General features: G+C 40.5%; 1 protein-coding gene across 2 annotated transcripts in view; it reads left to right on the forward strand.

Moving 5' to 3' along the window:
• UBE2H (ubiquitin conjugating enzyme E2 H) overlaps nt 1-25,011 on the forward strand; it is a 99,311-nt gene extending 74,300 nt beyond the window's left edge. The window contains exons 4-7 of one of the 2 annotated variants that reach the window (XM_084897663.1): nt 279-318; nt 1,754-1,806; nt 16,576-16,704; nt 22,740-25,011. In XM_084897663.1, the coding sequence (XP_084753789.1) occupies nt 279-318; nt 1,754-1,806; nt 16,576-16,704; nt 22,740-22,864 (347 nt within the window). In that variant the 3' untranslated portion in view covers nt 22,865-25,011. The remainder of the gene's footprint in view (nt 1-278; nt 319-1,753; nt 1,807-16,575; nt 16,705-22,739) is intronic. The other variant, XM_084897664.1, reaches the window with a different exon arrangement.
• Nucleotides 25,012-27,909: the final 2,898 nt, after the last annotated feature.

Genomic DNA, 27,909 nt, shown 5'->3' on the forward strand with positions numbered 1-27,909 from the left:
AACTTCATAACTCTGAAAACAGTTTCTTTTAATGATCATTTTGTGTAAGAGGCTGCATTGCTCTGAGTTTGCGCATTTTAAAAATAGAACTCTCGTGTATTTTAAGTAAATGCTATTGTAAGGAGAAGATAGTCTTATCATATTCAAAGATCTAAGATTGAAAGGTAATGAGTTCTGAGTATCATTACCTTTTCCCAATCTGAAAATGTTTCTGATACAGAAATACTTTAATTGTTCTCTGGGTACTTTTTGCTGCTAATTAACATCTCTTTTTACAGGATTCATGAATAAAATTTTCCATCCCAACATTGATGAAGCGTAAGTAACTTTAAAAATGTTTAAATCTTAGCAGCAACTGCTCTTGATTAGAGTTCATCTCTCTCTTCGTTATACAGAGGCTTCAGTTATCTTTTTGGATTTTATCAGCAGATAGGACTATCTGAATGGTCACTTAGACTATACAGTCCCAGGGATATGATATTCTAAACCACTTAGTTCAAATTCTATTGGACTGCTTAGTTTTTCCATTGTCATGAATGTGCCACATCTCCAATCTCTGTTAGACACAATTCAAAGATCTGTGTTTAATATACAGATTTATTATTTTCACCCCTTTCAAGTATTTCTCAGTTCATGAGAGTAAAGCAGACATGACTAGTTTCATTTCTGTGATTGAATCTTAATTACCCCTTTATTTTCTTCTAATATAAGTGATATTTTAAATTTGATACCCGTGCCTCCTATTTTGTTACTTCAGTGATGTTTAGAATACATAATTATTTATTCTTCATTTTTTCCCTGTCATGGCACTGAATTTTGATATTTTGTGCACATACATACATACACATACATGTGGGGTATTCTGAACACTGTGTGAGTAGGTTGTATCCATGCATCATGCCCCATTGTCCTTTAATACTTCTATGTATCACTCATCTTAACAACAAGGATAGTCTCTTGTGTAAGTGCAATATAGTCCTCTGACTCAGGAATTGAATATTAATGTAGCAGTACTTTTAATCTATTGCCATATTCTCACAATGTACTTTTTAGAGCTTTTGTTTCCTTTTTTTTTTTTCCCCCATTTAGTAAGGGATCCAATCTAAGCTCATGTATTACATTTAGTTGTCATGTTTCTTTATACTACTTTAATCTGGAACAGTTCCTCAGCTTTTTATAAAATTGACATTATTAAAGAATATAGACCAGTTATTTTATAAGACAACTATACCTCCATTTGGGTTTGTTTGACATCTTCTTACTGTTACATTCAGAATATGCACTTAAGGCCAGAAAACCACAAAGTGAGATTGTGTCCTCCTCAGGGTATCCTATTCAGAGGCATATAGGTCTGTCTGCCCCTGGTTACCAGTGTTAATTCATATCACCGGCTCAGGTGTTGGTTTCTCCATGGTATAGCTATTGTTTTTCCCTTTCAATCTGTACAGAGACACTTAAGACGTTGAATACAGGGTGGGACAAAATAGATTTATAGTTGTTTGTATGGAAAATAATACAATAATCAGTAAATAATAATACAAGAATAAACTCTGTTTTGCATACTCACAACTCTAAACCTACTTTTGCCGCACTCTGTATTATATTCTGATTTTCTTCATACTTTCCCCAATTGGGATTTTTTTTTTTAATGATCTATTAAAAGTATTTTTCTTGATAAATAAAATTAGTTGCCAGATACATGCAACTAACTTTCTAATTTTTAAAAAAATGCCATTCTTTCCATCTGTTTCAGGTCAGGAACTGTGTGTCTAGATGTAATTAATCAAACTTGGACAGCTCTCTATGGTGAGTTTGGCCATGGAATATTTTTAGAGATGTTGAGACACTGCCTTAAAAAAATGTTGTTTGGCTTTTCCTCTCTGATTTAAGATGCTTTGTTGGGAATGGGAAGGGATTTTGAAGTCCTGGATGGGAGAGTTTTGATCAGTGAGAAAAATTTTTTCTCAAGTTCAAACTTTGGGTTAGCAGAAGTTTAAAATAATCTTGTGTGATTCTGAAATTAAGGTATAGTGATATACATATGCAGACATAGAGATTCATATTAAAATGTTTGCATATCTGTGTGTATTCAGAAGTACATTGTATACATGTTTATCTGTAATTTTTTTTTTTTCTTTAGAAAAACATTAAATGATATGAGGTATTAAGAGGTTTGGGGTACCATCCGTTTCAAAGGCCTAACTCTTGCTAATGAAGCAAATAATAATTTAGCTTTACCATTAGTGCTGAACTTGACATCTATGTACAGTGAATCAACAATGAATTCCCTAATTTAGCATTGCAAAATACTATTCTAAATATCACAGAGAAATATAAGGAGTGTCAGGCCTTCTCTCCCTTAGCTTGTAACTTGATTGGGGAGCTAAAAATATTTTAAAATATATTTAAAGTTAATTTGGAATACAACAAATTAGTATGTTTATTCCCCCACATACCGAGTCCTCAGACATCACAGACTCTCCCTGCTCTCCTGCCCTAACCCCATAAGCTTCCCCTGATGCTCAGGCTGGCAGTAACCTCTGGCCACTCTTACATCTTATAGCCCTGCATTTACTTTGTGTTTGTTGTTATGCCTATGTTTTTTGAACTACTAAATTCTTTCCTGCCTTAATTTTTGTTTAAGGTGTGTATGTCTGATTTGTCTTAAAGTCCTGGCACTCCTAACACTCATGCATTTGAAAGGATGAGTGGCAGAAACAATTGCTGAGAGATGCAAGAAGAGGGAGGAAAGATCACTTCAGGTTGGGGTTAACAAGGGATGGCCGCCTCTTGTTGAAGAGTTGTGAGACTTTTTAAAGGTTTAAGGTATCTAAGACATCATTTTCTGGCCACAATCTGTGAGAACCTTGCCAGACACACTTATACAAGGATGGAACATGAGAATCACAGAGGAAAGTTGCTTACCAGCAGTGCACAGTTAGTCCTTTTTTCTCCTAATTGTGCTATTTAAGAATTATCTGGCCCTAGCCAGTTTGGCTCAGTGGATAGACCGTCAGCCTGCGGACTGAAGGGTTCTGGGTTTGATTCTGGTCCAAGGCATATGCCTGGATAGCGGGCTCAGTCCTCATTGTGGGGCATGCAGGAAGCAGCAGATCAATGATTCTTCCTCATCATTAATGTTTTTCTCTCTCTCCCTCTCTCTTCCTCTCTGAAATCAATAAAAATATTTTTTTTAAAAGAATTATCTGTTCTGTCTAGAGTTCTTCTCTAATCTTTGTGTGGCTGGTACTTTTCTCACCTCAGACATCATCTCTTAGAGAAGCCTTTTTCCCTGACCACTCCCTCTAAAACAATAGCCATCATAGCACAGCACTCGGTTTCAAAAATCTGTCTTTCACACCAGCATTGTTTATTGGCTATTTTGTTCTATTAGATTGTAAGCTCCATGGGAGCAGGGATTTTATGTGCACACATGTATACACACATGTCTAAAATAGTGCCCAGTACTGTTTAACAAGAGTTTTTAGGAAATTACAGCTTATACAGAAAAGAAGTGACAAGAAAGAACATATAAGGTTGATTAAATGGATTCCTTTTAAGATTTTTTTTAATTTTTTTTTTTTTTTTTTGTAAAAATGTCTCATGGCAGGCTGCCTGGAATATCTGATGTAATGACGTCTTTTCTTAAACTGCATTCACATTTTTAGAAATGTACATAACAAAATACTGTAAGCTGGTTCCATTTACAATAAAGTAAACTGGACGTTAATTTAACTAATTCTTTCACTATTAACCTAATAACCTTTGTGGAAGAGGTTTGCTAATTCTCAAGCACCTCACATCTCAGAACTGATTATTTTTATAATAACAGCCTTATTGAATTATAATTTACATACATAAAATTCACCCATTTATAATGTGTGATTTGATAGGTTTAGTATATTTGCAGTTATTACTACATTCTCATTATAAAACATTTTTATCACCTCAAAAAGAAACCCGTTACTCTTAACTATTACCCCTTTATCCTCCTAGGTCTAGCAACAACTGATCTACTTATTGTCTCTCTAGATTTGCCTATCCTGAGCATTCCTTATAAATAGAATTATATGTGGTCTTTTGTGACCAGCTCCCTTTTCCCCATTTCATATCATCTCTTCATGATTCATCTTTGTTGTAACAGGTATTAGTACTTCATTCCTTTTCAAAGCATATCATATTTTTATCTATTTGTCAGATGACGGACATTTGGGTTGCTTTTACTTTTTGGTTGTTAGGAATATTTGTGCACAAATTTCAATGTGGACATATGTTTTCATTTCCCTTGGGTGTTTTACCTACAGGCAAAATTACTGGATAGAATTTCTGTAACTGTTAAATCTTTTGAGGTACTGACATATTGTTTTCCAAAGTGGTTTTACCATTTTACATTCCCACCAGTGTATGTCAAATGTAAGAGGTTCAGGACACATTTTAAAGCAGAAGGCCAGCCCGGCTGGTGTAGCTCAGTCGATTGAGCATCATCTATGGAATAAAAGATCCTGGGTTTGATTCCCAATCAGGGCACATGCCCAGATTGTGTGCTTGATCTCCAGTGGGGGGGGTTGTGCAGGAGACAGCTGATGAATGTGTCTCTCTCATTAGTGTTTCTATCTCTATTTCTCCCTTCCTCTCTAAAATCAATAAAAATATATTTTAAAAAAAGAAAAAAAGCAGAAGGCCAACATGACTAAGATTTCATCACGTCTGTAAAATGCTAGAACATGTTCTTGTATTACCTTGTAAAGTATTTAATAAGTAACATGAATTAAACCTTCTTGGTCAAAGTGAACTTTTATTTTTGTATTACATGAGTGTGAATTATCATTAAATGTTCCATGATACAAGAGCATGGATATACTAACATTACAGGTAAGTGCAGGAAATCAGAAGAAATATATTTAGAATATAGTCCAAAGTATATTGTGCATGGGAGAATTGTTCTTGATATTTTGCTCACACACAAACTATTCCTCAAGAAAATTTTATAATTTTATTTAAACTTAAGTTTTCTTTCATAAAAAGTTTTAGAAGCAGATAAATACAATTTATATCAAAGTCCGGGTAGAAAGGGCTGGTTCAAATTACCTTGTTTCTTTTACTTTATTTTTATCCATTTTAGAAAGAAAGAGGAGAGAGAGACACAGGACAGAAGTCTAACTGACTGAGCTACCTGGCCAGGGCTACCTTGTTTCTTTCAGACTTACCTGATCTTGAGATCTTAAACTGAATTTTTTTTTTAAATATATTTTATTGATTTTTTACAGAGAAGAAGGGAGAGAGATAGAGAGCTAGAAACGCCGATGAGAGAGAAACATCGACCAGCTGCCTCCTGCACACCCCCCACCGGGGATGTGCCCGCAACCAATGCCCATGCCCTTGACCGGAATCGAACCTGGGACCCTTCAGTCCGCAGACCGACGCTCTACCACTGAGCCAAACCGGCTTGTGCCTAAACTGAATTTTTATTACAAGTTGCTAAAGCTTCTGGCATTGAAGGTTAATTCAAAATTGGTGAATTCTGAATTACTCTAATTTTTGCTGTAAACTCGAGAGAATATTTATTCAAAGAACAAAAAAATTTAATATAAAACAACTGATATGAGAAAGGTATCATATTAGCACATTCAACTGAAAAGAAAAATGCTTAGCCTGGCAACCCAGCACCTCTACTGTACAATCTGGTAAGGAGCATGGAGTTACTTGGAAATTTTCTGCAATTAACTTTGCCTCAGGTAATGTACTGTGCAAAGGATATGCATATGTTTAGCATAATAGCAATTCCCAGTAGAAATTTCAAATTTATACTTACCATACCTTGAAAATAAACAGCATTCATTCATGTTTATAGCAAGTCTAGTCCTCTATTCGCCCCATCCCTGAAAAAGAAATGGGATTTCTGGTAGTCCATTTCACTCATTGCTCCTGTTCTCATCCTGGTTTTCCTTGCCAAGTATACATGCAGTTTGCTTATTCAGGAACTCTGAATTAGTATAATTGTAGTTTAATTGCTCAGTAATTTTTAATTTTATATTATTTAACCTTGCAAGAGAACTAATTACAGTGGGTAATTTGGCTAATTTCCTAAAAATATTTGTCATCAGTATGAAGTTATCTATTGAGTATAAAGTTTCTATTGTTACTCGTGTGACATTAAAAGTAGCAGATGCCGTTACAAAATTGATTTATTTTGGCTTCCTGTATAATACCATTTAAAAAAAAAAAATTTTTTTTTTTTTTTTACATCCCTTCCTGCTTGCTTTTCCAGACAGCAGTGATAAAAGCTCTGGAAAACTTAAAATGCAGCCAAGGGGATCTGGATTTCAGTTTCAAAAACAACTCTAATTTTAAAGGTTGATGGAAGCCAAGTTCATTAAGTCATAGGTAGCTTTGTAAGTTCCCCTTTCTATTTTTGTTTTCCTTTTTACTCCAATTTATTTTATCTGTAATTGTCTTTCCAACCCAAATTCTTGGAAGCTCAGGTACCTTCACTCTAATACAGCTCTAATTTCCTCCCACCCTTCTGGGCCATGCACACTTGACCCCTGCAGATTGTGGTTATCTTCCCAACTTTCATTTTACTAATTTCTCAACTGACTTGGTAAATTATTTATTTTGTAGATTAAAATGTGGACATGAAAGGTGGAAGACATTTTTCTTATAAAATCAGGCATTTTATAATTCTCACCGTTAGGTTACTAGCTAATGGACTGGGTACTCTTTTTTTTTTTTTTTGGGAAATTACTTCCCCTAGGTCATTTGGAGAGTCAATAACAAAGTGACTGCAACAAAAGGAATGCTTCAGGGATTTTGAGATTAGAGTTAAGACAAAAGAAAGTTTCACTAGACATTTAGAAAAATTTTAAACCATTTATTTATTTACTAGTACTAAACTGTAGCCTAATGAATTTAAGCTGCTAAATGACTGTAAGTTTCCCATGCTGGAAATATTTATTCCATCCCTCTTTTCAGTTAGATAACCTGTGAATCTTTCCAAACAAAGCAAATTTTGGCTGAAGGTAAATATCTTAAAATAATGCTTTGAGTTAGTGTTTTCTAACTATGTTTCTAGACTTTTCAGTGTAGTTAGACAAAAATATATGTGTCTGTCTGCATGGATGATTGGCCAACAACTACTGTTTGAACAGGCTTGAAAACACAGTACTAATGCATCCATGTTGGAATCACAAACATGATCCTTTGAATAGCTGGATGTTATGGGTCTCTGAGACAGGCCAGGTACATTGGGAGAAATGTCAGCTATTGTACATAAAGAAGAAATAGGCTGAGTTTTGGATTTGACGACTTCAACAGTACTTAGCTTCATCGTCCACTTCCTTTATCTGCTTGGAGACATTCAGATGTGGTATGGCTATGAGGCCCAAGAATTTAATTAACTATTCCTAGAAAATGGAGTCTCTTGAACAACTTAGCAGAAATTGATTAAAACCATGGAGTGATCCAGGCTGTGAGATCGTGGGATATGGACCAGGCATGTGCTCTGAATCTGAATCAGATTGTCACCTCTTGGTTCATAGTCAATGCTCAACCACCGAGCCACACCAGCCGGGCTGTTCTACTTTCTTTGGGGCTATAGTTTCAGAGTTCAATTGTGATTATATGGATTTATTTTTCTCTTTGTTTGCATGTGATCACTGTGTATAAGTCAAGTCTCCATGCATAGCCAGTTATCTTGTAATTGCATGAAATTACCGTGCTCTTTTTTGATGTTAAGGACAAATTAAGTTATTGTCTAGTAATTAAAAACTTAAATAATGAGTTTTAGTATGACTGTAAGAATACTCAAGTAGTTAATTAAACATTAACTGCCCTCATTTCTGGAAGGTTAATAACAAATCCTATTACCATGTTTTTAGCTTGCAATGGTTTATGGTAAGCAGGGGTGGTAAGTGGGAGAACTAAGATGACCTCCAAAGAACCACCTAAGTAAAGTGGAAAGTGTTTTGAGATTGACATGGCAACAAAGGGATTGTTTTTCATGAACAAAAGCCTGTTTTCTTCATTCTGGTCTAAGTATTTGCATTCATTTTCTTCTGTAGATCTCTTAGTTAAAATACATTGTGGAGAGGGAGCCACATCGAGGTAATGGATGCAAGATTATTTTCTAAATTGGTGGAATGCTTTAAACTGTTGGCGTTACATAACTATTGATACATACCTCTCATTGGTAATCTGGCACTTAGCAGAATGTGTCTGGTGTTCCTCCAGGGTTTAGTACCCTACATCTTTGACATTGTCCTTTCCCACATAAAACAGAAATACCTATTTTCAGCTTAGAATACTTATAAACAGTAATGCTTCCACTAGTGAGATTAGGCATATCATATATTACAAAATTCTTTGTCTAATTACTAATTCTTATTAATTCCTACTAATTGTTCTTCCTTTTGAGAGGGGTAAGGAAGGAGTTGCTTTGTTTTGTGCCTGCATGACTCTTTTCATGAGATCTTATTCTGTCTTTTTAAAAATCCCCATAGATGCCCAGCTGGCATGGCTCAGTGGTGTGAGCATTGACCTATGAACCAGGATGTCGTGGTTCCATTCCAGTCAGGGCACATTCCCGGGATTGAGGGCTCAGGCTTCGGGGGGTGGGGGGTGGGGGGGGCATGCTGAAGGCAGCCAATCAATGATTCTCATTTTTGATGTTTCTGTCTCTCCCTCTCCCTCTCTGAAATCAATAAAAATATATTTTAAAAAATGTAAATCCCCATAGACTACCATGAGAACATACATAAATCTGATGAGTTCAGATTTTTTGTATATTTTATCTACACAGAAGACCCTCTCAGTTAAGTAACCAGATACATTCTCGAATTTATCATCTAGTAAATTGGTGGCTGGATCTCTTCCATTAGCAGCATGTTAGCACTTGGTAAACCAAATGTAGCATGGCTAGCCTTGTGGCCTGCTGGTTCTGCCATGGTACCACAGAAAGTCTTTGTGGTTGTCTGCTTCAGCTCAGCACATGTTTGCCCTCAGGCAGCTATAGAAATAAGCTTTTCCTCATTGAAATTGGGTTCAAAATATTTATTTTAGAGAATGATTTTTTTTATATATATATTTTGTTGATTTTTCAGAGAGGAAGGGAGAGAGATAGAGAGCTAGAAACGTCGATGAGGGAGAAACATCGACCAGCTGCCTCTTGCACACCTCCTACTGAGGATGTGCCCGCAACCAAGGTACATGCCCTTGACCGGAATCGAACCTGGGACCTTTCAGTCCGCAGACTGACGCTCTACCACTGAGCCAAACCGGCTTCGGCTAGAGAATGATTTTTAATCTCAAAGCCCTTACTTCTTTCATGTCCTTCCTGTCTGAGGGCATCTCTCCTATTTGTCTTTATTGAAGATCTTGAGGAAGTCAGTCTTCTAGCCCACTGCTTACTCTGTCTTTTTCATATATACTAACTGCTTGATCAGATACAATGCTAACCCTCCAATTGAGTGTATAGGATTTCTGACTACTATTTTTGGGGGGTAGAATTTCACTGTTTCTTAATGTTTACATACTGTAAGCAGGTGAACATTAAAGTAGAAGACACTCAGATCCATTGTTAAATTGTAACTTCTTAGGAGCTGATAAGAGTAGAAAAGTAAAGATCTATTAACCCCAAATTATTAAGTAACTAAAGAAAATCTGGAAATTTTATTTGCCGTTTCAGTCTTACCAAAGAAATTGGCTGCATATATGTTTGGATGTATTTTTTTTTTATACTTACAATAAATAGTCTCTCCCTTACCCTACCTTCCCCCCCCCAAAAAAAAAACAAACAAACAAAAAAAAAAACACTTGTTGAATGAGTGAAATGAGTTTTATTTTGGATACATTATAAATTTATGACTTGCTTAGCAGTTCATAATGAATTAAAGTTTCTTCAAAGATGAGCAAAAGTCAATGAGATTTTGAAAGGTAAGCTGCTGATTTTCTGTAGTAAATCAAGGATATTCTTCCTATATATCCTATATAATAAAAGGGTAATATGTGCCCTGGCTGGTTTGGCTCAGTGGATAGAGCATCAACCTGCTGACTGAAGGGTCCCGGGTTCAATTCCGGTCAAGGGCACATGCCTGGGTTGCGGGCTTGATCCCCATTGGGGGACATGCAGGAGGCAGCCAATCAGTGATTCTCTTTCATTGTTGATGTTTCTATCTCTTTTCCCTCTCCCTTCCTCTCTAAAATCAATAAAGACATATTTTTTTTTAAAGGGGGGTAATATGCTAATCAACCGAACAGTGGGATGACTGTGCACTCCCACAGGGGGAGCGCAGCTCAGCCAAAGTCGGGCTAAAGGCTGGCCAGCAGAGCAGCCCGCCTCCGGGTCAGTGCTAAAACGATGTCCGACTGCGGCTTAGGCCCTTGCATAGCATGCTTCTGGAGTAATGAAGAGTTGTGAAAGAGAACTTGCTCTTGATGAGAATTGACTGTTTTAAAGGAAGGCAAGAGTTTACAGCCTGGAAGGCCAACCAGCAGATGGGTGTTGCCTTGATCCATGGCTGGAATGCTATATTGAGTTTAATGTAATTACATGGCAGAGGGGACAGAAGAGGAACTAGAAGCATTTTATTAGGTCAAATAGCAAGTCTGGGAAACTGGCATACAGGGGGAAAGGAGAAAAGCCTCATCATGGTCCTTCCAAAGATTTGGAGCCAAGGAACAGGGTCAACCTAGCTATTAGGAGAAAGGAATTAATTATTTTAAAAAAAATATTTTTTCTTATTGATTTCAGAGCGGAAGGGAGAGGGAGAGAGAGATAGAAACATCAATGATGAAAGAGAATCATTGATCAGCTGCCTTGTCATGCCCCACACTGGGAATCGAGCCCACAACCTGGGCATGTGCCCTGATCGGGAATCAACTGTGACCTCCTGGTTCATGGGTCAGTGCTCAACCACTGAGACACATCAGCCAGGCAGGAATTGATTTTCAGAGAAATAATTTTAGACATATTGAGTTTGATAAGATCAAAATATAAAAGACTGATTAGAAATAATTGGCAGTTATCAGCATAGGCTTATTGTAAGATGATGAGCTTCCCTGAGTGAGAGTATGAAGCTAATTCTTAATACTGATTTCTTTCAAACAAGCTTTTCCATGTTTGTTTGGTTTTAAAAAGAAGGAACCCAGGTCATTGGGCATCTGGAAGACGAGGAGTAGAATTGGGGAAAGGGTGAGAGGTGGCATGTGAGAAGGATTTGATGGTTTTAGGCTTCTGATTATGACTGTACTGTATGATGGTGGTGTTTTCTGAGTTACAGCATCTGGGGTGTTAAAGCTGAAAAACAAATGAAGATTATGCAAGTTAAAGTCTCTGAGATGACTGCCTTGCTTGGTAATTGTGGTTTCTACTTGGGCAGACCACGTGAACCTTTGGGCTTCCACAGGGTTTTAACCTGAAGATAGCAGCATGCTTTACAAGAGTTATTTTAATTTTCAAAGGAAATAAAGAAGAAATAACTTATGATCACTGGTTCATAAACAGCCAAGAATAAAACATGAGATGTGTGGTTCATCCCCTCCCATGTTTTCTCTTTTAAGCAATGAACCATCTTTTTGTGAGTTACCTGGAATAGGGTAACTTTACTTTAAGAATTGGTGCTTTTATTTTATTTTTTTCAATGTGGCTCATTTTTATTAACATGTATTCCTTAAGGGATACAAGTAGATGAAATTGCTACTCTAAGAAAATGGCATATTTGTGTAACTATTTTAGACTAGTCCTCTTTGATGCAGTTTGAAGTCTATTTTATAGTCATTAATAGTAATGTGAATTCTTCCTTTTAAGGAACTGCAGTATTATACTTCTTTTGGGGATGCAGAGAGACCTGCCCAAGGCCTAAGAACCAGTCAGTGGAAGGCCTGAAATTAGACTTGTGGTCTCTAGATTTTTCATGTTGTTCACTTCTAAGGAGCTAACTCCTCTTTTGCTAGAAACAGTTCAGCTTAGTGGGCTTTGCTCTACTCGATGTCCACAGTGTGTTGGGTGACACCCATCACCACCTGTTCTACTTTCCAGCAGCCCTTTAATGCCTGGACCCACTTTTTCCTGCCCATGGTTTACAACACCTCCACCCGGAGGAAGTGAAGTTGCTTAAAGTGTAGACAAAAGCATGAGGAAAGGGCCAGGGAGGGATACTCAGCTAGAGCCTCATCAGCATTGCTGCCAAGACAATATTTTCTTGAACCAAAGAAGCCACAAGCAAATGGCCATCTTCTCATTTGGTCCCTGAGGATAGAGGTTGTATAGGTAGGTAGTGTTTTCTGGCTGTGTATTTCTACACACACACACTCCGCCCAATCCTAAATCAGAGTCCATGGGGTGAGTATGAGACCTCAGTATTGTGAGGAAACTCCACGGGTAAATCTGATGGACAAACAGCCAGGACCTAGATTCACCCATAAGCCTTTGCTCTTGACTGAATGGGATAAATGATGCTGCTTTAAATAAGAGATCAATATGATTTGAGTGTTTCTAAAAATTAAATATAGCCCTAACCGGTTTGGCTCAGTAGATAGAGCGTCGGCCTGCGGACTGAAGGTCCCAGGTTCGATTCCGGTCAAGGGCATGTACCTTGGTTGCAGGCACATCCCCAGTAGGGGTTGTGCAGGAGGCAGCTGATTGATGTTTCTCTCTCATCGATGTTTGTAACTCTCTGTCCTCTCCCTTCCTCTCTGTAAAAAATTAATAAAATATATTTTTTTAAATATTACAAATTAAATATAAATTATTAGTTTATGTGTCTAAATGGAGACATGAATGTTGTGATATTGTTAACATGAATGCTAATAGGGTCAGACTGAAGAGTCCGTCCTAATGGATTGCATTTTGGTAAGTGCTGATTTAGTCCAAGGCAGAATTTGGAGCTGTTCATTCGTTGTAAACCATACTTCTCAGGAATTGGCAATGAAGGCAGCCAGTAGTGGAGCCAAATGATTGTAATGTGTAGATTGGGTGGCCCATGTCTGGCTCTCTCCCTTTCAAAAAGTGGAAGTTAATGTGTTTTTTTAAAAAGACTTTTGAAATGATAGATGTTTTTATTAACAATTCTAGGGGGAAATGTTTGTTATGGTGCATTTTTCCAAAGATGAGTATCTTTATTTCATTTTTTATAGTTTAGGTCTCTTCTGCCAACATATTTATTTGAAAGAAGATTTTGTGCACATCTGCATGTTTGAGAGAGATGTCTTTGGGGAGGATCCTGTCGGTGGTAATCACTCTGTTAGCCCCTTTTAGGAATGCATCATTGCTTCAACATCCTGCCCTTCAAAGGCTGCCTTCTGTAGCCAAAATTGGGCTTCGTACCTTCCCTTTTCTTTCTTTTTTTAAACTTAATTTTATTATTATTTTTTTAATATAAGGAGTATGCCGGGTGTTAAGTATCTCCACAGACGTGGTTGGGATAGAATATGCCTGGGAATCCAGGGGCAGGCAAGTGTTTGTGCAGTCTGTGCCAAAAAGATGTTACCAGGGAGATGACAAGACCTCGGTTCCTGTCCTCTGGAGAGAGAGATTTCAATCAAGAGACTGTAGAAAAGCAAGCAAGAATTTATTGACCACAACAAAAATATACTTAGGAGTGTGAGACACGGAAGGACATAGAAGAAACAACAGGAGAGTCTGGCTGGGTTCACTGGGAAGTCAGAGAATAGGGGCCTTGGAGACAGGTTTAGGGGATTAGCTGGGATAAGCTGCTTCTGCCCATTGCTCCCCTGGTTGCAAGTCTCATGGAGTCCCTTAGAGTTTAGGGGATACGTACGTGCTTTTGGGGGAAGATGAGAGGGAGGGAACGGCACAGACATGCTCCATGGAGAGAGAGTGCCATACTTTCCCTTTTCTGCTCTGTGTTACACATGTGACTCAGCACATCTGTGAAATGGGTAAAAAGTATGTTAATGCAGGAAGTAGACACATGAAGGAAGAACCAGTTATTGAGCGATCTTTTATTTGTTTTAATTTCGTTGTATGATAGGAATACTCAGCTGCTAATCTTTCTGTGCAGGTGTGTAGTAAGGACATGAGAAGCCCCTAGTTCACTGTGTGTGGGTATCCGCGAACAGCCTGGGCTACTTCCTGTGGCTGTGCTTTTGAAAACAAGCACACAGCCTCTGTGAAATACAGGCAGCTCAGCCACAGAAACACCTAAATACTTAGAGATCATCTTGCTGGCCTTGAACTTGTGAAAAAGAAAAGCTTTGAAGAGAGGGTGGCCATCACTGAGGGTATATGTTTTTGATGCAGACATGGGGAGCTTATGTCATCATGAAGTTAAGACAGTCAGTATTCATTTTATCTGTAATAGTGGCAGCATTTTAGATAGGCCCAGGTTTGAAAACCAGTCCCTTGGGCAAGTTACTTACCCTCTTTCTGCCTCAGTTTCCCCATATACAAAACGGGGATAGTAATGATACCTACCTCATTGCCTGCATTGAAAGTAAGTGTCTATGTAAACATTGGTGAGTGCCTGGCTTCTAGTAAGTGCTAAGTATAAACTGTTGCTGCTGTCATTGCTGTTGCAACTATTAACGTTATTGTAACTTTTATTCTTCCCTGCTCTCGGATCATGTTTAATTTCTAGAACTGCCACACCTTGTTTTTCCTTCCTAACTTGGTTACCTTTCAGCAATTTTTACCACTGTATCAATAATCCACCCAAGGATAAAGAGAGGAAAAGAAAAATTATCACACTTGTCGTGTTTTATTAAATGTGTCAAACATATAAAAGTAAAAAGAACATATTTTTAGGAAAGTGCTATTTTTAAAGGTTAAAGGTGTAAAGTGTCATTTGAAGTGTGGAAAGTGGAAATTACAAGCCTTTTGCCTTGACCCAACTTTTTAAATATTCTGTGTATACAATGCATATTGCACATAGTTGTAATTCTAGAGGACATATCATTTTATGGATTTTAACCACCCAGCATTACAGCATAAGCATTTTTCTCTGTCACTTAGCCTTGACAGTTTTCAATGTGGTTTTTTTTTTTTTAATCATGGATAATTATTGGTTTGTTGTATACAGTTTCACCCTTTAAAGATATATATATAAATAAAATGGCAAGTGAAAATCCTGCAGATGGTAAGGGTTAGCTTAGGAGATTTTTTTTTTTTGTTTTGATTAGGAGTCTCTGTATTTGTTTCCTGATACATGGGAATCTTACTGTAATGTGGTTCTTTAAAGTTTTATTGGAACACAGCTACACCTGTTGGTTTGCCTATGGCTGCTTTTGTGCTACAGCAGCAGAGCTGTGTTGAGTAGTTATGCCAGACCAAAAGTGGCCCACAAGCCCATAGTGTTCACTCTCCCTTTACAAAAAGTTTGCCACTACTTTTATCTAGACAAGGTTTCTCAACTTCAGCAATAATTATTTGTTTTGAAGGGCCGTCCTGTGCATTATAGAATGTTTATCAGCATCCATGGTCTCTGTGCACTAGATTCAGAGAGCACCACTGCCCCGTCCCATACCCAGTGTGACAGCCAAAAATTTCTCCAGACATTGCCAGACATCTCTGGGGAGCAGAACCACCCCACCCCCTGCTCTGAGAACCACTAATGTATGGTGATGTGGCTTGACAAAACATCCATTTATAGTACTAAGAGAAAAAAAAAATCTTTAGAGAGCTGAATAAATTAAAAAGTTGTTTTATGCTACATTAGCATTCTCTCCAGAAATAGAAATGTTTCCTTTAGCAGATAGAGAAACTGAGTAGGGCAGAGAGGAATGGATGCACTGAGGTTCCACAGTTCACTGCTCACTGGGGAGCAAATAAGATGGAAGTCACACCATCTCTGAAGTTAGTGGGGACATGTGGTTAATTTTGCAGGCTTTCTGGTCCACCTGATGAAACACGATGTGACCGCAGGGTTTTTGTTAACTGAGTGTGTAGATGTCATGTGTATATACCCAGTACCTTGTGCTGAATCTGGCCAGAAGGAGTTTTTAAATAATTGAGAAATGGAGTAAATTAGTACTTATCTGTCTTAGTTGTGATTTTAGGTTGTCCATATAAGTTCTTACCCTCATTACACAAAATAATTTAATAACTGGTTATATTTACCTCCATTAGAAGTTGTGAGAATTGGATTAAATGTCAAAACCTATAAAATTGTGTTCAGTTCTTATAAGATCTGGTGCTTGAATACTTTTCAGAGTGGTGATTTTCAAAGCTTTAGAAAAAGGCTATGTTAAGAGATCAACTACTTACTTTGTAGGAAAGTAAGTATTGGGGCACAAGTTTTAATTAATAAACAATGTATGTAGTATTTCTGAATTCTCATTTAGAAAATGGGGTGATTTAGAATTGGGAAAAATTGCCTTTCAAAGTGAATATCAAGTATTCCTTTATCTAGTTCTTCAAATTAAAATTAAATTTAAGTTTTTTAATTGGTATTAAAAGGAATATACAATGTACAGCACAGATAATGGAGCACATGTCCATGTGGTTAAATGTCTAGGAAGGTAAGCTACTGAATGTATAGGAAGTTTTGACTACTGAATTCAAGTGAATTTTAGGTGAACTTGTTTGTTCCGTGCATGATGTATTTCTGTTGGTTTTTTCAGATCTTACCAATATATTTGAGTCCTTCCTGCCCCAGTTGTTGGCCTATCCCAACCCCATAGATCCTCTCAATGGTGACGCTGCAGCCATGTACCTCCACCGACCAGAAGAATACAAGCAGAAAATTAAAGGTAAGAAGGCAAATCGTTTAACCTAGAGAAGAACAGAAGTCTATTGAGCTTTGATCAGCGATCACCCTTCTTAGTTACTAATAACTTTTCTCAGGCCTGAAAAGACATAGCTGCTGGCTGGAGCAGAGCTCACTAGCTCTGTAGTTCTGAGGGTCAGAGACAACCTTTGGAAGCTGCAGTACCAAAGGGGGAGAAGGGAAGGAGAGAAAGAGCAAAATGAAAGATGGAAAGATGAGAAAGTGGGAGGCTTAACTGTTGGGTGGAAGAAGGTGTAACCCTGCCAGAAACCAATGTGGACACCTGTCCAAAAGAATTTTTGCCTTCATTTGCTTCCTCTTATCCTATAAAGTTAGAAAATTGGACTTGAGAATAATTATTAATTGAAAGGTATAATCTCACATGTGTTTAATAGACAATCATCCTGGCCTTTCAATAAAACAGTTACCTTTGGGAGTTGGAAAAATAATTGCCAAATCCATATTAGACTTATAAAAAATCATAGTTACCTATTGAGTTAAAAATTCCCAATTGGGCCCTGGTTACTGTGGTCAGTGGTTAGAGCATTGCCCCATGCACTGAAAAGTTACAGGTTCAGTTTCTGGTCAAGGGCACACACCTGGGTTGCAGGTTTGATCTGGGCCTGGTTAGGGCATGTGCAGAAAGCAGCCACTTGATATGTCTCTCTCAAATTGATGTTTCTCTCTCGTTATCTCCCCTCCCCCCCTACTTCCATTCTCTCTAAAAATTAATGAGGAAAAATATCCTACGGTGAGGATTAACCACCAAAAGAATATACTCAGCTGGCTTCTTTTCTTGGTCCAATACTGTCTTACTCTGGGAACTTTTCATGTAGGCGTATCGCTCTCCTCCTGCACATACCTTGCCCCTGATCTATGGGATTTTTCTATTAAAACCTGAAATGTACTGTTAAGTTAGAAATATGTTAGTGATGGCAGGACTAGTTTCCTAATTCTTTAGGATTTAGAATCCCATTTTCCCATCTTAAAACTGTTTACATGCTAATGGGACATGAATGTCATAAAAATGAAATTAGGGTTGCAAAAGAACGTTTAAAGCATCACCCAGGTTTCGTGGTGTTCATCAAGTTGTCCTCTTTATCTGTGCATGCTTGAGAACTTTCATATCGAAAAGTCTAGATACATAAAGTTCTACCAAAAAGGAAAAGAATCCATAGACCTGTTTGCCTTAACAAATGGAAGGCATTGGTATATACCCAAAATTTAGCACAACTTGCGCATCTGCCTAGCAGTTAAGAACATTACCTTTGGCAGCGCAGTGCCCTCTGAGGTGCATTCGTAAGAGATGGTAGTAGGAATAATTCATGAGGATTTGAATACATAGGTCTTCACTCTGTGCAGTCTGAGACAGACGGGAGCATTTGGGGCTACTGGTGGAACATGGTCGGTTTCCTTCTCTTTGTTTTCTCATCTTCTCTGGTCTCTACAGGGTATTGTTCAATATTTTTATTGAGATAAAATAGAAATAAATCTCCTCTAATTTACTTAGCTCTCAGGTGCTTTGCAAGTTATCTAATTTATGCGGCAGAATATCTACATAGCCAAACAAACATGTATCAAAAAAAAAGGCAGTTTCAATCAGATAGAATTCTACAATATTATGAGACTATTAAAAATTTGACAAAGGAATCACTTAACAGTGTCTACAACCCACAGATACCTTTATGCAGAACACATGTCTGTAGTTCTGTGTTACCATGCCGCAGCAATTGAACACTGCTGTTTTAGTACATATCTGCTATAGTACCAATTGCAAAGGAACCTAGCCTACATTTTCATCTTAGAATGGCTAGCTCTAGCTTAGGGAACTCTAGCTTTCTGAAATGTTAATGCCGGCTATCATTTTATCTTCCTTAGTAATCTGAGAAAATCATGGCTGTCAGACCTGAGCTCACCCCAACTTCCTACTGTACCTTTGTTCCCTCCAATAGGAAATAAGAGATGTCCCGTCTTATTTCTCAGACTATATCCCCTTTTCCTGGTTCCTCTTCCCCTAGACCAGTGGTTGGCAAACTCATTAGTCAACAGAGCCAAATATCAACAGTACAACGATTGAAATTTATTTTGAGAGCCAAATTTTTAAAACTTAAACTTCTTCTAACGCCACTTCTTCAAAATAGACTCGCCCAGGCCGTGGTATTTTGTGGAAGAGCCACACTCAAGGGGCCAAAGAGCTGCATGTGGCTCATGAGCCACAGTTTGCCGACCACGGCCCTAACTACTAGAAGCACTCTCATTTCAGAAGCCTCTATCTGCTCCTGTGGATTCCTTTAGGAGTCTTGCTATTTAATTCCTTTCATTTTCAAACTTCTTGTTTCCTTGCCTTAGACTTATGAGATCTACTTTTATTTTTCCTCCTATGCTGAATCTATGATCTCATTTCTTCCTAATCTTTTGGATCCTTCTCAAGACCTGTTTTCATGGACCTCTCTGCAGCTTTGGTATTTTACCTCTTTCTGAAAACATTTCTCATTCCATTCCCAAACATGGTCGTTCTTTTTAAAATTCTGTCCACCCCCTCTTCCGCCTCTCCCACCCCTTGGAAAGCCTATTCAACCCTCACAACTTTAAACAATCCCCTCCAGCCCAGTTGGTGTGGCTCATTGGTTGAGTGTCATCCTATGAACCAGGAGGTCGCAGTTCAATTTCCTCTCAGGGCACATGCCCAAGTTGTGAGCTCGATCCTCAGTAGGAGGCAGTCAGTCAGTGATTCTCTTACCACTTAAGTTTCTCTTTCTCCCTCTCTCCTTTCCTCTCTGAAATCAATAAAAATATATTTCAAAAAAATAAATCCCCTCCAGATAGATGATTTCCAAAAATGTGTCTAACGGGAGGGGGGGGGGGGGTGTGGGCATATGTAATCCTATATAATAAAAGGGTAATATGCAAATTGACTAAACAGCGGAACAACCTCTCACTATGATGCATACTGACCACCAGGGAGCAGATGTTCAACACAGGAGCTGCCCCCTGGTGGGCAGTGCACTCCCACAGGGCGAGCACAGCTTAGCCACAAGCCAGACTGTCAGCTGGTGAGCACAGCAGCAGTGGCCTGATGTGGCAGCACTAAGGATGTCCGACTGATGGCTTAGGCCCGCTCCCCATCCTGGCTGAGGGATCCCCCTCAATCCTCCTGAGTGCATGAATGTCATGCACCAGGCCTCTAGTACTTTCAATAAAAAGATTAAAAAATAAAATAAAATAAAGCCATGACTGGTTTGGTTCATTGGCCTGCAGACTCAAGGGTCCCAGATTCAATTCTGGTCAAGGGCATATATACCTTGGTTGTGGGCACATCCTCGGTGTGGGGTGTGCAGGAGGCAGCTGAATGATGTTTCTCATTTATGTTTCTAACTCTCCCTCTCCCTTCCTCTCTAAAAAAAAAATCAATAAAATGCTTTTTAAAAATAAAAAATAAAACAAAAAATGTGTCTGGGTGTGACCTCTCCTAACATCACACAGAGGTCAGTGTATGCACCATTTATACCATGTGCATTATTCATATCGAGTTGATGCTGTTTTACCTGTGACTGTTGGACTGTCTGTAGAACAGGGCGTCATTGGCACGGTCACTTCCCTGCTCATCCTTCACCAAGTGGCATCTCAGCTTGCCATTCCAGACGCTCTGCTACTGTGTGTGATCTTCACCTTTACCTTTATTCCTCTAAATGCATCAGTATAAGACAGTAAAATTGGCTGAGTTTCAGGTACCCAATTATAACCTCTTCCTTAGTCAGGGAAAGTATCAGCACTACCGAGAAAGAGATAACTCTGTCCCCACCACCCAACTCTAGATGAACCTTTACATTTTGCCTTATTTGCTTCAAAAAAAATTTTTTTTTTTTTTTAAGAAAACAAATGTAGCTCTCTTAAGGTTGTATTTTAGCCTCCCGGCCACTTCCTCTCCCTCCGTGTGTTTGGCCGGGCCCTGGCTTTCCCCGGGAGCGGTGGCTCCTGCGCTGCCCCTTCAGGGGTCAGCGCAGACACGCTCCTTCCCTCTGATGCACTCAGCAGCCGACTGCCTTTTCTCCTCACGGCTTCTCCTCATTAGTGACCTTGCTCTTCATTTTCTCTCTCCTGAAACGCCTTGTCCCAGCAAGCACTTAATATGTATGTGTTTCCTTGAATATACTTAATTAAGAAGGCTAATAGTGTCAAATTGCAGTGTCAAAGTGCAGCAGCTTATTTCTACAAAGTAGCCAGCCCATTAGAGAGTAAAAATAAAATTTCTAGGGCTTTAATAAACATTTCTCACTCTAAGAGGTGATGTCAGTTTCTGTCTAGTTAGGGGCTTTTTTTCTCCAACTCATTATCTCAGCGTTAAATTTTGTCACAATGAATTTGTAGGACTCTGAAATCAGAAATCTGTAAACTTGTTTTGTAAACACCCAATTTGGCCACTATGGTGTCTGTTACATGCTCTTCTTTTTCTCTTTTTAAACAACCCTTTAAAAAAATATTTTTTAAAAATTCTTATCTAGCCCTAACCAGTTTGGCTCATTGGATAGGGTATCGGCCTGCAGACTGGGAAGTCCCAGGTTGGTTTCCGGTCAAGGGCATGAACCTTGGTTGCGGGCACATCCCCAGTTTGGGGTGTGCAGGAGGCAGCTGATTGATGTTTCTCTCTCATCTATGTTTCTAACTCTCCTTTTTTCTTCCTCTCAGTAAAAAATCAATAATTTATATTTATATATATATATATATATATATATATATATATATATATATATATATATATATATATTTATTATTATTATTATTTTTTTTAATTTTTATGGCTCATTGATTATCTACCTATGAGCCATGAGGTCACCGTTCGATTCCTGGTCAGAGCACATGCCCGGATTGCGAGCTCTGTTCCCATTGGGTAGGAGGGGAGGAATGCAGGAGGAAGCCGATCAATGATTCTCATTCATCATTTAAATTAAAAATTAAAAATCCTTATCTAGGATCCTGCGCTAAGTTATTCAGATTTGACAGTCCCGTTTGGCTGTTTTCTCATCTTCATCTTATTTAGCCCCTAAGGAATCCCCTGGGAGGAAAAACAAAGCGTAAGGAGATGAGGATGTGTGTGTGTCCCCGCTGGCATTCTGAACGGGAATCTAAATGTCTGTCTCTTCATATTGTGTATAGGCTATTTACTTGAGAACAGTGTGCCCTTAAAGATCTTAGGAACAAGATTAGTTGTTTATTCAGCAGTTCTTAAATGTTTTTTCAACCTAGATTACAGCAGCATGAATCTTCAGGTAAATAATACATGGTAAAGTCCCTCCAGGTGGCTGTCTCAGACAGCAGCTCGTTCCTGAGCAAACTGAGAGACTGCTTTTCCAGCTGCTTCAGAAACCTCACAGGCAGGATCTGTTTAAACTCAAATCTATTCCTAAAATAACAGATTTGGCTGACTACAATTATATAACTGCAAATCTAAAAATGGTGGGGGATTTCCGTATAAATTACTATGGAATCATAACTAGTCCAGTGCTATCTGGGAGGTGAATAGTTTTATTAATACAGAAAGTTACAAGAAAGGGCAGAGAACACATGTTCCCAAACCGTCACGTTTGGAGGAGGGCAGCCGTACTGCAGGTTAGAGGGCTGGAGGCCGTGTCACGCTGGGCGGCGGCCTGGGTATCTCTGACCTTCCTGTGCCAAGGGCGGTTGGCTGCCTTGTGTACATCCATCGGAGGGTGTTCCCACACCTGACAGATGTTGTTACATCTGGGAGGCGATGGCCCAGGGAGGTCTAGATGGTGACACAGTGTATTTATTCCCCTACAAGTCCGCGTCCTGCTTTGCCTCTCCTCCTAATGGCGTAAAGTTCACAAACTCCAAAGTCTTCCCTTGGTTTTTGTGACCATAAATGTTATCTTGCCTCCCACCGACCCACCCATGTTGGGAGAGCTGGGGCTTCCTGGGACTTGCCAACATTGGGGTCATAAAGCACATGCCTGCCTGCTCACTGCCCCTGTGTTTTCTTTCTCCCTGCCCCCTGTGCAGAGTACATCCAGAAATACGCAACGGAGGAGGCGCTGAAGGAGCAGGAGGAAGGCACTGGTGACAGCTCTTCGGAGAGTTCTATGTCTGACTTTTCAGAAGATGAGGCCCAGGATATGGAGTTGTAGTAGAAAAAGCACCTGCTTTTCAGAAAGACTATTATTTCCTAACCATGAGAAGCAGACTATAATATTCATATTTAAACAAAGCAATTTTTTTTATTACTAAACAAGGTTTTTATGAATAATAGCATTGATATATATATATTATATATCACCCTTTAGATCTTGATTTCTTGGTCATTTCTCAACCTGAGGTGCATAGCATATTCCCACATTCCATTTTGGTAGCAATATGCGGTCTGGATGCATGCATTCACAAGTCCATCTGGCCAAGTCAGCCTGTGTGCTACTAACTGTCAAAAGAAATAGCCGCTCTGATAGGTAGACAAGTAAACGTAACAGGAAAAAGTTGCTTCTTTTATTGATGGTTCCAAAGAAACAAACCGAACCAGCCAGCTCTTGGATGTGAAGATAGAATAGTGCTTTCTCAGACGGGAAGGAGGGGCGGGGGGGGGGGGGGGGGGGGCACAGGCCTGCCGCGGGAGCGGGAGCCAGCGCGTCAGGAGCTGCTCCCTCCTGTGGGCCGACCTGGGTGGCCTCGTTGCTGGGGAGTAACAGTGTGAGCAGGGAGCTAATTGGAGTGTTGAAACTTAAAACAATTTTTGCCTCGGATTTTAAGTGCATTTTTATATGTAGATTCCTGCCCTCCTGGCTACTCGGCCCTGCAGCCGTTCCTTCGGGGCGGATCCCTTTGGAGAACCCAGGCGAAGTGTTTTCTGAACTTGACTCTTTCTGTGGTGGAGCTTGAGATCCAGACCTTTGTTGAGAGGACAGGCCAGGAGGAGAGGAGTGACTGGGAAGATGCTTCCTCTCCAGCACGCGCAGTCTCCTCCTCCTCCGGGGGCCGCTTTGGGACGCTGCCCTGGCTGAGAGCTTTAAATCTGAGGGTGGTTGTGGGTTCGTTTGGATTTGGGGTTTTGGTGTGCGTGTGAATTGTGCTTAGACAGGTTACACATTTAATCTCCACCTGCCAAGAGACGGCCTCCTGCGTGGAGAGCCGCTCAGTGGACCATTAGACTCAGGAAGACGACCTTTCTGGTGGCTGTGACTCCTGGGTTCTCTCCTCCGCGTTTTGGTTTTGGTTTTGGTTTTGGTTTTTTCCTGCTGCTGCTGCTCTGGGCAGCGGCCTGGTCATCATCTGCTTGTGGGAGTGGGAAATGGGTAGTTTAGACCCAACACATATTCTAAATTTCACACGAGTGAGAATTGGAACAAATAAAGTATCTTGTACCCAAAGTGACTGTGCATGGGAAAAACACAGCTTTTTTCCGAGTGTGACTGAGTGGAGGAAAGGAATCGGAAATGTGATGCAGTAGTAAAACAGGTTAGAAGGCAGAAAGTCTTCTCTCCTGTGCATGGTAAGAGGAAATCAGACAGCTGACAATGCTTGCTAATGAAATGTGTACTCAGCTAACCATATGTCCAGGTTGCCGGCAGTTTCTTTCCCATCTGAGTGTTGCCTGCTGAATTTGGAGAACTCTAGACAGCACCTCTGTATTCGTTTTGTGTCGCAACCAGTAGGACAAGAACAGAATTAGCCAATCCTAAAACCTTCTAAAGACAATTTTTGAATGTCCCACCGGGATAATTTAATTTCTCTTTCTGATGTGTGTTTTTAGTTTAGAAGTGCTATATTCCATAAGATTTGAGTCAATGAGGTTGGAAGATATCCTATCTTTTTTAGTCAAAAAGCACAATCAATCTTTTCTTTGAAAATCTATATAAAGTACAACTTGCTTTTAGCATGATTATTTTCCTAAATAAAAAAAAGACAAAGAATTTACTTATTTTATGTTAATTACGGGCATGAAGCAAAAGGTTTTCTTTACAAAAATTAAAAGTGCAGTTATGTAAGGCTGTGGTTAGTTAACCGTACTGAGTTGCCGACCTAGCATTTGTGGCTTGTTGGAAGGGTAGTGTTAACTATTTAACATGTAACGGTGTACTTCACTCTTATCTAGCACGTTGTCTTCTCATTGCTTTGGGGGAGGGAGGGTCTGCTGGCACTGTCTAACTTGCTTACCTGCTGAATTAGCAGTTTGCTTGTGCTATAACCGGTATTGTAGGTGCGACTTAGGGTAGGCTTAAAGTGCTGGGTGGTGATTTGAGTTCAAACAATAAAAAATTGTATTTTTTCAATATTGTATAAACAATAGTGTTCTAATTACCTTTAAAAAAAAAAACACACAATTATTTTAAATCTTGTCCCCAAAAACTAGCAGAACCAAGTTTAGGAAAGGTATGTGCCACAGCTATGCTCCTCGACTGAACCCTTGCTTCTCTAACGAAAAGACACCAGCTTGCCTGTGATGAGAGCTCGGCGCTAGAGATCCGGTAGTGCAGAATCCCACGTGAGGACGGGAGCGGGGTGCAGGCGATAAGAACCAGACCCGAGTGTGGCTGCCATGCGCGCGCGCGCGCGTGTGTGTGTGTGTGTGTGTGTGTGTGTGTGTGTGTGTGTGGTCTCCACGTCTGTGTGATGAAAGTGTAATTAGGGCTTCTCTATTAGTACTGGAAGCTTCCAGAATTGCTACTCAAATCACTCATTCTGTGCAAATCACTCATCAGAGCACTAACCTTGGTCCCATGCATGTTCCTCACTCTGTGTGGGTCTTGAGCTCTCCACTTCCAAGGGGACTGTGGGTAAGTTGAACAGAATCCCTTCTTAAAGCTAACTGTGTGTCCCTTCCCAGTGCCTGGAAGAGGTGGGAGTAGGAGACCGTACTTACAGTGCAGAGGGGGCTGGAAGAGGCCTGGCATGGATCTGAGGTCGGGGCCCCCAGTAACAGATGGCAGAGGGAGGCCGGGGCGGGGGGTCTCAGCACCAAGCACTTTGCCAGCTTGTCTCATCACAGCTCAGATGCATTTGGAGCCCCTCAGAAGGGCCAGGTGTTACTGCATTTAGAAGTGGTGGTGGTAAGTCAGGGTTGCTTCTGGCAGTTTCCCTTCCATAATACTGGTCACTTTTTTAAAATTCTACCCTGTGGTTTACCAGCGCCGGCCCTTCTCTGCCCCTTTCAATGACCGAGCTCCAGCTCTTGCCAAACACCAACGAGCAAGATGGCTGTGGCAGTGGATCCACTGCTGTCCGCGGCCCAGGCCCCAGCCTGGTGGGTTGTGTCTGTTGGTAGCCAACCTAGACTATGGCGTCTTTGCTCTTTTAGTCTTCAGTCTCATTGCCCTCCTTGACTTGACTGTGCAGTTTCAACCAGCATTTTATACTAGTGAGATAATTACCACAAGTTGCCATGTACCTAACATTTTTCTTCCACTTCCAAAGCTGTTCTAATTGCCAACTGGCTGATCTAAGCTCCTGGAGGGTGTCTCCCCTCAAAGGAATGTCCCCTCCCAAACGTCCCCCTGGAGCCATCCTTGGCGTTGGCCTTGGCCTAGGACACTTGCTTTGTAAGACACCTCCTGTTGGGATGGCTGCTAATCATGAAAGACACATCTTCCACTAGCTCCAGGGGCCAAGCTTCTGGGAACTAGTGTTGGATTTTGTGGCAGGTGACCCTTCTGTGTCCTAGGAACTCGATTAGAAAAGTGAAAGCCATCAACAGAAGTAAGTTTTATTTCACCAGCTTCCTAACTGGGTTCACAGCCTTGTTGACTGAAATCAAAGCATTTCTGACTGGGCACAGACACCCGGTTTTCTTGGACTTCTGAATCCATGTCCATGTTTCCTGTGGCCACGGACACCTTGGCGATCCCATTTGGGACTGGCTGGAGTGGAGGCCCCTGGGGGCAGGGGAGCTAACGGCTCAGGTGTGACGATTTTCCCCTCACCTGAGGGAGGAAGGGCCAGGACTCTTAATCCAGCAAATGCTGGTCTAGGCTGTGGCCTCGGGGAGGAGCGGCCATTACTTACTGATTGTATTTGGTACATATTGTGTGATACTTGAAGAGATAAAAGGGACTCGCCAGCCCTTAGCTGAAATCTGAGCTCTTTACCACTTATTTTTTCCTCGCCCCATCTCCCCCCTTCCATCTTTTCCCTTGCATTGTGATGATCTAGTGGCACTTGTGTCACCAGGACAAATGCCTCCTCTGACTATAACCTCTTAATAGTTGTGTATAATGAAAATTGTAAACTTTTTTTAAATAAAATGTGTATATACCTTGGCAAACGGCTGGACCTTGATGAATGAGATTGGCCCCCGTGATTACTTGGCCTGTTTTTATTAACGTCATCCCTGTTCGTCTGGCTCCTCTGCACAGCAGCTGGCCTCTTCCTTTTCCTTTTCCTTTTCCTGCGGAGAAGCTCTTACAAGGCAGACGGGGTGAGCGTGGGACTGGAGTGTCACTTGTAGGCAGTAATAACCGAGACCCTTCCCTCAGAGGCCTGTCCCTGGAGCAGCAGGTGCCTGCTGGCTGTGCACAGGGCTGGCCAGGAGGCTTCCTGGGGGCCTTAAAGAGCCATTTCTTCTATCAAGTCCTGTGGCCTGAAGGACCCAGTGACCCCAAGTGGGTCAGCAGCCATGGCTTCCACGTTAGCCCAAACCTTCCAGACCCCGGCAACTGATGCTGGGGTCCGCAGGCAGTGCAGCTTCCTGCTGGGGCCAGTCTTCCTCAGCAGGCCCCCCCTGTGCCAGGTGCCAGCCTCGGCAGCGAGGGGAGAGCAGTGGGTCCATCAGAAGTTAGCCACTGATTATCGCTGCATTTCCCTTCCTGAGGCATCGCCCTCAGTGGCCACCAGAGGGAGCTATTACCTAGTTTATTGGAGAATCTGTTGGATTTTGTCAGCAGACCCTTAAGACAAAGCGTTCCTTTGGTCACATGTTCTCATTCCCCCAACTCCCCGTTTTCTTCTCCTTATTCATTCCCCCCACACTTTTTTTTTTTTCTTGTTGCATCCTCATGTATTCTGCAGTAAGCCAGCTTTGTATCTACCTGGGGGGGAGAGGTAAAGCCATCGGAGCAATGTCCTGTGTGAAAACACCTCAAACTCCCCTGGCTGCCTCCAGGACTCAGAAGCCAGGCATTGCATAGGCTCTTTGCAGGTGGTCTCACTGGCCCCTCAGCCAAGGGTGGAGTGGGCCCCAGGACTGGAC

The sequence above is a fragment of the Pipistrellus hanaki genome (assembly GCF_964339955.1).
Source record: "Pipistrellus hanaki genome assembly, chromosome: 10".
NCBI classification, from domain to species: domain Eukaryota; kingdom Metazoa; phylum Chordata; class Mammalia; order Chiroptera; family Vespertilionidae; genus Pipistrellus; species Pipistrellus hanaki.